At 43.8% G+C, this 12,473-nt stretch overlaps 1 protein-coding gene across 9 annotated transcripts in view; it reads right to left on the bottom strand.

Annotated features, from left to right (window-relative positions):
• LOC110985129 (uncharacterized) overlaps positions 1-12,473 on the bottom strand; it is a 76,882-nt gene that overhangs the window by 39,226 nt on the left and 25,183 nt on the right. For 8 of the 9 annotated variants that reach the window (XM_087144475.1, XM_087144474.1, XM_087144470.1 and 5 more), the window contains exon 2: positions 3,297-3,477. Coding sequence is in view for 7 of the 9 variants with exons in the window: in XM_087144466.1 (XP_087000592.1) it covers positions 3,297-3,477 (181 nt within the window). In the remaining 2 variants the exon portion in view is untranslated. Of the gene's footprint in view, positions 1-3,296; positions 3,478-6,597; positions 6,634-12,473 lie in introns of those variants that run through there. The other variant, XM_087144465.1, reaches the window with a different exon arrangement.

The following is a 12,473-nucleotide window of genomic DNA, read 5'->3' as shown; positions in this document are numbered from 1 at the left end:
AATGTACATGCCCAGCTCCTGCATTTCTAAATCAGAGGAGAAACCACAACGTTGAACAGTTTGGGCAAGGATACACATAAGCACACACTTTGCAATGTTACATGTTCATGTACATGTACCGGTACGTTATGCCATGATGTCCAATGTACATTGCACAATGTATGTACATGTACACGGTACATTACATGTACATGTACACGGTACATTCCACCCCAACATCTCCCAACTCAGTATGTATGCGTGTACATGTACAGTGTGCCAGGGCTTTGAAAAGACAAAGTCCCTTCTCTCACTGACAATGGCGATCCTGCCAAAAATAGACAACCCGAGGGTTATTTCTGTCCTAGACTGTCCAGTGCCCTGTTTGTCTAGAACCCACTTTCCTGTTTTGACATTTGATGTGCTCTCAACGAGCATGAATGCCTCCCGAAACTGGAGCCCGGCTGTAAACTGAAACCAGCACTGGACAACAGCAGCGGCTCGGGTTATATGCGATTCCCTCCCCCCTCCCCTAAAAAGGGACGGTCCGGCATTGTTTGGCCAAGACGGCACAAGCCGTCTCTTTTGGGGACGGTTCCTGTCGAAAAACCGCAAAACGTGAGCGTGAGGGCCTCAGCAGCAAAAGAAAACTGATGGCCTATTATTTGGCCTAGCCTTCTCCTCGTGTTTGCAGGGAGCTTGTGATGCATAACGAAACAAAGCCCCCAAATAAGTGCAGCCAACTGCTTTCTTCAGAGCAATCTATTTCCGTTGATGCAGTTAAGCCTCCCATGTATACATGTAGTTGTACTCTAGTAGGTACTTGGACAAGGTCTGCACAATTGTCCAACAATTAATAACCCCCTCCCCCAGGCTGAACAGAATAATTAATTCCCCTCCTCCCACCTCCATCAATTTCTGATGGGGGGGTGGTGGTGGTTAATACATGTACATATATACCAGTAACCATCTCCCTGAGGATCTCCCTCTATTGGCGGTTGGAAACCTGACTTGCAGATTTGAGGATTATTTCTAACTTTACAACTGCCAAAAATGTACCAAATCGCATAAAAACTTGGTGAACAAACATCACAAAGCATTACATGTATGTTGTAATGTACGTGTACACCGTACATAACGTTAAGCCATGCATGTACATGTACATGTTCACAGTACCGGTGCATAACATGCATGATTTGTGCCTGCACATTTCTGGTTCTGGTACATGTACATGAGGAATGCACAGGTGCACCCTCTATGAACACTCCCCCTTCCATGACCACTTCCCCTCCATGCCCAGTTCCCCCTCCATGCCCAGTTCCCCCTCCATGCCCAGTTCCCCCTCCATGCCCAGTTCCCCCTCCATGCCCAGTTCCCCCTCCATGACCAGTTCCCCCTCCATGATATGACCACTTCCCCCTCCATGACCAGTTCCCCCTTCATGACCAGTTCCCCCTCCTGTAATGTGGTGTCCAGAACCCCTCCTCCTTTGAATTTCCACATTCAGATAATTTTATGCTTTGGTCATCTCCCATCCCTTATTCGCACGCCACCTTGCTTTCTGTATGCAAACAATGCACAGACTGACAGATATGTGCATGCACATGTACATACTGGTACATGTACATGTACTTGGTACACTCGTATACATCTGTGCTTGGTACTGTACACATATCCATGTAGGTGTCCATTTAGACTGTCTGTCCTGACAGCAAACCTTGTATCCTTCCACATACATGTATACCGGTACCCGGAAGCCTCTCAAGGATTTTTTGCAGTGTTTGAAGATGGTGGTGCAATAGGGCCAATTCAATGGTGTCACAACTGATTTGGATGACGGGGCTACGTACAGTACATGTACAGCTACGTACATGTACATACATGTACATGCTGGTATGTGCTGACCAGTGCATTAATTGGCAAACTTGTCTGGAGACACAGAGTTTGACTCTTTGGCTTCATGGAGGAGGACAGCAATGAAGGATTTAAACGTACGCTGTGGATGGTTTCAACGATTCCTTCCTCTTCTTTTTGAGAGAGTTCTACTGTGTGCATCCTACTGCACACACTCTACTGCAGGAACAAACTGTGATAAGGTTTCCCGCCTTCGTGTCGCCAACTGCATCTAGCCCTTCTGACCCCATACATGTTGCAGGACACTAAATATCTTCAATTACAATTTACAATGCACCCGGTGATGCCGCACTACACTGTAGTTCATTCAAAGATTCAAAATACTTTATTGTCGAGTAAAAAAAGTTTTCATAGGAAATTTGCTCTCCCACTGTTGCAGGAAATAAAATTACAGTATATGACATAAATTTTGAAAATAAAATTACCAAGTTCAAAGCATTAATGAAAACCAGTTTCAAAAATATTAAATTCAATTACATTATGTTACATTACAGATAGGTCATTTAGTAACGAAAAAGATATTAATTCAGAAGAAGGGGAAAAGCATTCAAGGCTGCAACCACTCTGGTACATGTACAATTGTACATGTAAATGTTCGTGAGCGATGCATCTTAAGCGTGTCACCAAGGCCTCTTAGATTTGAAACAAAACTGACCTTTTGCGGGGATAAGATCGCTAAACCTCCCTTTACTCAAGAAATCTACAGGAACAAGCAAGCGTGCATCAGTATCTCAACAGATCACATACAAAATCTGGACTTCCGGGACAGGCCTGCATCTAGAAGCTTCATGCCTCGTACTGGTACTTTTATTTCGGGCCCGTTGCCATGGCAATTCGAGATGATGCACAGGTATTAGTTATCATAAATTTGGATCGAGCTCAGTGCTGTAGTGCTTTGCGGGGTGCACTGTACATGACCACACATGTACAGTGCCATGTACACCTCTATACTCTTATGTGAAGCCACATACATGTGTACCTCATGGTTCAAAATGCCCACAGAACTAGACTCCTCCTAGATGACTGGTGGCAGTATAAAGTCATACATGCAGTTGAACACTTGTCTTTTTTGAAAGTTTGCATACATGTCCACGTACATGTACGTATGCATTTTGTCTAAAGATTCTCATCAGCACTTTGACTTTGGGACCCTACAGGATGACGATACAATCAGAGTTGCTCTGCACTGTACGTACATGTACAGTACATGTACTTTGGGGGGAAAAAGACACTTGAAATTTGATTTCCTGTATGGGACTACTGTTCTGTCCTGGACAGGAAATGGCAACATATGAGAAAAGGCAAAGAAGAATAGAAAGACAGACCAGACACACACACAAATCATGCCAGCCAATATTTCAAGTGGGGAATGGCTAGTGGAAAATCTTGACGGCCGAGCTTACCTGTGGTAATTTTGCTGACGGATGATTTATAGGGGTTGCGAGTTAGCATCAGCGGTCCATTTGGAGCAGGCGGATGGTTTAAATTCCAACAAGGCCGGGCGCGGCAGCCTTCACAATCTGTGGTTTTTCTCGGTATGGTGTGCTGCAAGCAGACCACTTCGTCGTCACTGTCAACCCAAACCTGTAAACAAATAAGGGAAGATGGTAGGGAGCATTCTCATGAAGTCTGGCGCCAAATGTTCATTTAAGGATGGGACGGGGGAAAAAACAATGTACGACGCTACAGTGTGCAGTCCAGCAAATTCACTCCAGTGGCAAAGTACTCTGCATTCTTCCCAACCATGAGCAATTTTGGTATTGCCATTACAATTAATGTGCAACCTCAAACCTGCCATTTTTGCAACACCTAAAACAAGATCATGGCAGCATTAAGGTCCAGAACACAACACCAACGGAAGGGTTTCATCAAGCATACCGGTAACTAGACGATTCCACCTGAAAAACTACTTTCCACCAATTACAGACTAACATCAATAGGGGAAGATGTTACTGGTTAGGCCAAAACCTACATGTACACTCAAAACAGTGGGTCGCACACGTACATGTACACAACGCCAACTTTTACTGGCATCGCATGTCCGTGTGTGTAGTTAAAGGATTTTTTTTCCCCTCCTGCCCATGACACATTCTGCGCATTCTCTTGTTTAAACAATCCTTGGACATGCCACAATTACATTTGTGTACACTGTACCAGGGGCCCTGCGTACTGCATATGTTGTACATGACATGTGCAGTACAGGGGCCCAGCCTGGAAATTTATGTACCGTAATGAAGTAACAATCAAAGTTTATACGCAGTGCTTAACAAACTGACAGAGCTGCAATCAATTTTTCTGAGACAATTTTTTTTTCCACTATTTATGATCTTCTTTACTGTACATGTACATGTATGAGGATTTCACATTCCCCTTCAGGTTACATGTACATGTAAGTGTATCTAAAAATGAGGTAATCCAGGCCTGCAAAATTCTAAAGAAAAAAAGAAGCAAAAGCAACAAATGTTGCCGTTTTTGTGTGTGCACAAACCAATGTACTTGTACATACATGTACATGTAAATAACATTGAGCTCTTCTTCCCAGGGTGACACCACAGACTGAGTACGGCTCTTGAATATGGAAATCTCCTCAGCATAAAAACCAAACAGGCAGCAAAAATATACCTAACCTTTAACAGAGACATAAGAACGCGATTAAAGTTGACTGATATACTGTACGTGATGTACTGTACAGTAACAGTGCATTATGAAGGTTTGCATTACGCAGACCACAGAAAATTGAAAACAGTGTTTCATCTCCAGTTTCTTGTGAATGTTTATGATGACCAGAGTCTGTATTAAATATTCACTGTTTGGAGACACGGTCACTGGGAGCTGGAGTCCATATGCAAGTGAGGGTACATGCGCACGTATGTACACGTATACATGTACCACTTCAGCTGGTGGACATGTTCAATCTGTCTCTACAATTTGCAGCTTGAGCAGGTGTGACATTGGATGAAGTGGCTGCCTGACCATGGACAGGCTCTATATATGGCCCCAGTGAAGACCGACCACAAATGGCTATCATCAGCGTGTGGGGAAAAAACAAACAAACCAATGCACTGGGACTTGAGTTTGAGATGCAGAAGAGCACAAACAAGGTCTTCTTTCTTTTGAAGCAAGTTCGGCATGTTAATTTCTCTCAGTCAGTTCTCCATGGGAGGAATTTCCTCCATGGTTTCTCCCAACACTACTGGTACTATGTACATGTACTAGAACATACAGTGTACATGTACACTATACGGTAGCCCTATCTTACATACTTGTATGTGCATCCTGCAAGTGTAGTGCTGCATGGCAGGCTAATTCTCATGCTGCTAAACCACCACAAAACCTACATGTACATGTAGAATCTCAAAGATCTGAAAGTCTGATGTATGGTGCTGTGCATGCTCTGAATGATGGGTTTTATTGGGGCATGGAGGAAGGAGTGTCCCCTCCTTCCTCCATGATTGGGGGGAGGGGCGGACAGCAAGAAATTGATTTCATGGCAAGTATTCACACTTACATTGGGCATGGAGGTAGAATCCATGCATCGGGGAAGGAGCAAGAAACCAAGCAAGAAATATGCGTCATTAAAAACAGTGCTGTTTGAAGTCCAACATGTTGACATCATGCAAAAGCACTGCACAAGGACCAGAACATGTTACTAGTATATTGTCAGTAGTACCCCTGGTACAATCTCTAATGAATTCAAATGCATGCTTGCCACATGCAAGTACATGTACATATGTACACATGTACAGATGCCTATTTACATGTATGTACAAACTAGTGCATGTACATTATAATACGTAACAAGTTCACAGTAGCGATGACCAATTCTGCAGTGACTGGTCACAGTGTTCCAATAAGTTTTGTACAACATGTACACATGTACATGTAACCTAGTACTGTCTATACAGTGTACATGTACATTTACATGTACTTGAACTGTACAGTGTATGTCCTACAAATGTTCACTTACATGTACATGTATGTTACCTGTGCACAGTACATGTACACTCACTCAAATACATACATGTACATACCCGTACATACATGTACAGTTGGAAATAAAATCAAGTAGTGACGCTGCAATTCCTTCTTGAATTTAGTTGACAGGTCTGGCACACCCTGACCTCAGGGTTAACCCAGACCTTTGGGTTATGAGGACAGCTATCTTTCAGTAGTACTAGGTGAGTGTAAATGTGCATGTATATGTACTACGGCTACTGAGCATTTTTGGGAACCGGATTTTTTTTTCCTCGGGTCTTTGGAAACTTTTCACAGGTAGCAGTGCCAGCACCATATAAGCAGAGCTGTACGGTATTCGACAGAGAGAGTAACACCAATGTCAGATTTGGGGACCAAAATGGCTGTTCATTATGTGTGCAGTGCAGATTATGCAGCTATTCATATGCTAACTGTTCATGTGCACCGATGCACAATCCACCATATTGGTTCCATCAATCGGAAACACTCATGTTACAACTCTCTTTACAAACAGCTCTGCGTATAAAGGAATAAGCCATGTACATGTACATGTATGTGTCATCTTGAGGGTAAAAAAATTATATCCTACCTCAATGAAGTTAACACTTTTTGTTACACTTTGCAGCTACTTATACAGAACCGTATGCAAGTCGAAACGGACAAAAGTTCAATATGCAACTTCTTTCAAAAAAGACACAGATTTAAACCACTGAAATACGGTTTACGCACCCTTTGACAATCAGTAAGCATTCCCTCGGACACCAGATTGAAACGTTACACTATACCGGTCCATGTACATGTATATGCTCAAGATCTGCTGTGGGGACGTTCAAGCACCACAACTCAGAAAGCGGTACTTGTATGGAGTACGTGCATCACCCCTTCTTCACATATGTGATATGGCAGGCAGCATGAGTGACATGCACATACATGTATACTCCATATGTAACTTATTTACGTCACACTTGGTTTGATGGGTGAGACATGTGGCCATTCTCGGCACACTCCGCCACCGAAACACCAGTATCCCAGACACATAACAACCTGTGCATACACATGTATAGTGTACATGTATACTGTACATGTATACTGTACATAAACACACAAGCTTCCATCATGTCCATCCAGGTCCACAGAATTCCAGGGTCAAACTTGTTTATCCTCTCAAATAAAAAAAACCTGCTTCCGGAACCTTCCTTAAATCAAATTGATCCTTCCACGCAAGGTTCACGATCTTTCCAACAACAACAGACTTTTAACCTTTTTCTGTAGGAGTTCAGTGACACAGACGCTACTGAACCCCCGACATTGCCATAAAAAAACCGGAATACATTACATGCACCTGGATAAATTGCTGCATATTAAAGTACACGTACAAGAAGCTTTTTTTTTTCTAGTGGAGGTGCTTGTTTCCTTTTGGGGGGCGGGAGGGGGGAACTTGGAAGGAGTTGGTCCAATGATCTGAATACATGTACATCGAGGGGCCTGATGTGAGATCAGGTCGCCTCGTCATGTTGTGCTGGCCAGTCTTGGTTCGTAAAGATGACGGTCGAGACCGTCCATCGGGCAGAGGAGTTCGTCTGACAGCTGTAGTTCATGTCCTGTGGCGGTCAGTGTAGCTGGCCTGGGAGGCATGGGGCCTTCCCGGTGTGTAGACTGGTGAGCCATACCATGAATACACGTATTCCATGGTAGGTGCTGGTAGGGAGACTGCCAGAGGACTACAGAGCACGGGAACTGGGGGTGCACGTCAAACGCTCAGACTCGGCTAACGAGGGAGTAAGTTTACTCGCCCCAATTGCAGTGCCAACGGACAGAGCCACCATGATCCAGGACATGATCCGGAGCCAGGTCCCGCTGGGGGAAAGGCTCTGATGGCTGGACAACAGAGACCACTTCAGCCTCCGAGAACGTCCCTTGTGAGGGAGGAGGGACGGCCGGGGGGGTGGGTCAAGATCGGAGCGGCATTTCTTCTGAGCCTTGGACAAGGAAGAAGAAGCCAGAAAGATGTCTTGGCCTTGGGCTCCTTAGCCTTCACCAGTGCGGGGGGGCCGGAAGCTGGGACGGTTGGAAGTACAGCTGTACGTATGGAAAGGCGCCTTTACAGTACCGCACTACCGATGCACACTGACAGTATGAGAAGTACAGATACCAGTCTATGTACTGTACACTTTGCCCGGCAGGACCACGCATAATAAGGTGCATAATGTACATGTTGCTCTTGGGTCATGATCGCGAAGGCGTGAAAAATACAAATCTTAATCAAACCAAATGTATATGAAATAAAGAACAGCATCAAGCCTGCACCCCCAAATGATTCAAAGTATCGTACATGCAAGGTCACACATGTACATTGTACACACAGTACCAACATGGTACACATGTAGATGTACATGTAGATATAATATGGCACACACATGTATAAAAAACATTGGGCCGGTCAACCGAGATAACACATAAAAAATAAACATGTTACACTTTGTAGTTATGTTTTCTGCCTGTGTGGTTAAGCTTGAACCTGGCAATCAAAAGTGAACTGCACTGATGAAGTGATACACAGTGCACATAGGATTTTAAGAAGCAAAACAAACACCAGTAGTGCTTGTACAAACAGGTTGCCATGGCAGCAGGACTAAATGAAAAAAAAAATCCAGGGCAGTGATAAATCTGGGGGTTGGGTGCAAACCTATATGTACAGTACATGTACAGCTGCATGCAGGAGATGGTTTGCATGCCAACTGCAATTCATGCATGATGGGAAGGAGGGACAAACATACCATGCATATACAATAGGCCTCATGCATGAGTCGGCCATCTTGAACTTAAAGTGCAGTGATTGCGGCCTGCCGTAAAAATTTTCCAAAAACTGACACGTAATATCCATGGAGGTGAAGATGAGCAAATTACATGTACATAGTACAGTTCAGTTCAGTGTATGGATGGAGGTCTCCAAGAAGCATGAGCTTGTCAAGTGGAGACCCCACTGTCTGCAGTACGTTAACAAGGAAAAGTTACATTTTACAACAACAGTTAACCACAGAAGTTCAAGAACAACATGAAGATTAGATTACTCTTCTAGCGCTCTGGTGGGTAGTTCCAAATTTGGACTAAAAAGTCACGTCATCTTTGCTGTCTGAAATTGACTGAGAAATTTTTTTTCTAAGTACATGTAAGGTCAGGTATTACGCGAACCGGTACTTACATGTACATGTGCACGGCACACTAAATCTGGCTCCTTCCCATGTCAAAGTGCCAACACAAAGAGTGAATTCGGGGAACAGGATCCGAAAACGTCCCTCTGTGAATAAAGCCACGGCGGAATATCTCAGTCCTCTTTACGACCTTGTGATCCTAGCTGTATCTCTTCGTTCATCTGGCAAGCGAGAGAGAACCTGTAATTTCTCCTTCTCCCCCCCCCCCCGGCCTTACGTGACACTGTTTATGTAAGTTCAATTTATATTATGCGCACACATAGGGGACACCGTAACTCAAATCTCAGACAGGTCTGAAGTAAGCACATGTTTATGAACTAAATACATGTACGCGGAGTATATGCACATGCTTTATGCAGCAATTTGAAGGGTCTGCGCAATGCAATTTCTTTTAGCTTACAGGAACAAGACGAATATGTTCCGATTAATCTGATTTTCAATTTTTGCTTGTCTTTTTTACTTCTGGAAATGGTACTGTGGTGCCTTTTTTGGGTTTTATGCTCAGGACAATGTAGAAATTCACAAGGAAAGCTGTGATGTCATTGCAGGGAGAAAACTTAAATGTGGCACTGATTTGGGCAAACAGGCCCCCACACAAAATGGCCGAACCTTTCACTTTTCTTTGAGTACCGTACCGACCAGTACATAGCAAACTGGCAATAAGCCAAAAAGTCACTCTTTCTCAGCAATGTTTTCAATGAGCAAAGTTTGGATTCACAATTTCCACAGAAAAGTACATATGCCTCTTCTCTGATGACATAACAGGAGCAGCATTCTCTGTTGTCAAGGAGATTCAAGATGCCCTATTTTTATTGTATAAATTTGTGCACTTTTCAGCACTCATTCTCCAAAGGATGTCAATTGTTTCTCTATGTACCGGGACATGTACACTGGAGTACAAAAAGTGCATCTACCGGTACATGTAACAACAAAAAGTTCACCGACTGGACCCTTTAAACTATGGGATCTGAAACACCAGATCCCCAAAATAAATATGGTAAATGTACCATATCAAGGTTCAGGGTGTGCACTTGATCTCTAAGTTTTGATGTTTCATTGGGTTTGGTATCCTGATAAAATGGACATTTAATGAATGAACATTCAGGGTTCCTACTAACGATTGATGTTGTGGAAAGGCTTCCACAGCCTTTGATCAGAAAGTGGCAATTAGTGATTTTACCAGTACACTTACATTTTTCTTAACGAGGCCAAGGAGGGGTCACAAATAATCAACAATTAGGCTAGCTCATCTGAATGTTAAACATTATTTATAAATAACTGAGACAGTTTCCCTATTCAACAATGCGACCGTGTTTTAACATTTGATCAGGCCCTCTGCGATTTGATGATGCTCTCTGTGTAAAAGCGCGCAGGCACCTGGATACAAGACAGTTTAATCCATCTCCATTAGCCAAGAGCCTAAGTGAACGGTGGCACATAGAGCATGCCATGCGCCCACCAAGTCCATACAGGGAGACTCTTCCGGGCTACTTGCAGTTGCACAAGGAATACAATAAAATGGACAGGGGTGTTCCGGAAAATGAAAGTACAATTCTTGAACAAAATCCTTGGAAATTTATCGCATGTATCGACTTCTTTTAACTCTCAGACTAAAATGGTATGGAATAAATATGTGCTTGGTTGGTTTCAAATTGATGTTGAAGACTAGCTCAGGAGAGTAAATGTTGATAATGCCTTCGGCAGTTGCGTCCATTCTCTTGGGCTGGTTTCCAAGAATTAGCACAGAAAACAATCATCTCACAAGGAGTGTTTCTGACGTGTAGCCGGCCATCTATCCCTCAGTGCGACCAAGAGAGGGCACAATGTTCCTGACAACGGAGGCTCCTTTTGCGGGAAATGCACTTCACTGGTTCACAAAAGACTCTGAAATACACGCAACAAAATTAATCCTCCCCAACAACATGGCTCTTTTCAACCAACGGGGGCACTTCTGCTACAGGTGGAGAGGGGAAGGGGCAGTAGCTCCTTGCCCAAGACCTAGGGCCAATTTCATAGAGCTGCTTATGCACAAAATTTGCTAAAGTGTGAGAAAACCTTACTTGATAAATCAGGTAACCAGCCAAAACTCCATGTGATGTACATGTATATTGTTTAGGGATAAGCTATATTTTGGTTAGCATGCATAATCAGAGTTTGAGCTGGTAACCTTTGTTTATTAACCACTCGCTGCTGGGTGGATTTTTCTTGAGCAAGACAAGATGCCGGCTCATTTTCAAGATTTTCCGTTTTCAAAGTTCTTCAAAAATTCATCATTTCATTTACTGGTCGTTTTTACCAAAATGAAGGACTCTTTGGGCACTATTCTAAAGCTGACAGGTAAAATTCATTGACTCCTGAATATTTCAGCCAGGCCTGCAGCCTTGGAAAAAGAGCCCAGATTGTGCGGTGTTACGTAAGATTCTTTTGTTCCTGAAACTGGCACAGTGCACTGCTGACCTCTTTTCAATAGGGGCCAAATTGGCATGCAACGGTGCTGTGAGGCTCATCGCTGCGGTGGTGGAGAGCTTTTGTCCCCGGTGGTAATCCGCTCGCTCTAAATGCCTCAAACCGTGGTATACTGTTTCAAAACAAGGCTGGATTATCTCCACTACTGAGAGCGGAAAAATATCTGTAATGCCCAGCAGCTCAGTCTTTTGTGCTGAGCACGGTCTTTTGTTACATGGCCCAACTCTTTTGTCCCAGTTCCGGGCTCCCCGGCTCTGCATATAAAGCCTATGTACTCGAAAACGGGTCGCCCAGCAGGAAGTGGTTACGCAAAGACTTTTTTGTGCTAAAGCTAAAGCAGCTCTATGAAATTGGCCCCTGTGCTTTGGCTTCCCCTCCTAGCTGTGCCCTGCCCTTCACCACTGCATATTTCATTTTAGGCCTACAGGCCTACAACTTGGATTCTCTCCAAGGTTGCTGTGTTTACCACGCTGTGCCAACTGCAGTCTAATTGATTGAGCCAGGCCATTTTTTCATTAAATGTGCACTATGGTCACTAATTCCGAGGCCTTGGTGATGTACAGTACATGTCCATGTATATGTATGTACTGATATGCATGTGTACCCAAACACAGATTTAGAGGAGTGCGTATTACTAGGACAAGTACCAGTGCATACCCGGCGGGTATGGGTATATCCTACATACATGTACAATGTATGTACAGAAAAGGGTAAGAAATGGCAAGACTGCATTACATGTACCATACATGTACATCACGTACAGTGCCAGCCTTGAATGTTCCTCTTTCACTGTGCTTTTGCGCATGTGAACAGGGTACCGGCCGCAAATATGCATGAAAAAGCAAATGACTGTGCACCTTGGGGCCATTTAAGTGCCCTGGAAGGTTTCTAGATAGCGTCGTCCAGGATTATAGACTTGGGTCCATG

Source organism: Acanthaster planci, linkage group LG12, assembly GCF_054643075.1.
Source record: "Acanthaster planci isolate LZ-2023a linkage group LG12, COTS_SCS, whole genome shotgun sequence".
Lineage (NCBI taxonomy): Eukaryota > Metazoa > Echinodermata > Asteroidea > Valvatida > Acanthasteridae > Acanthaster > Acanthaster planci.
The sequence above is the reverse complement of the archived record's forward strand: the minus strand, read 5'-3'. Positions and strand labels throughout refer to the sequence as shown.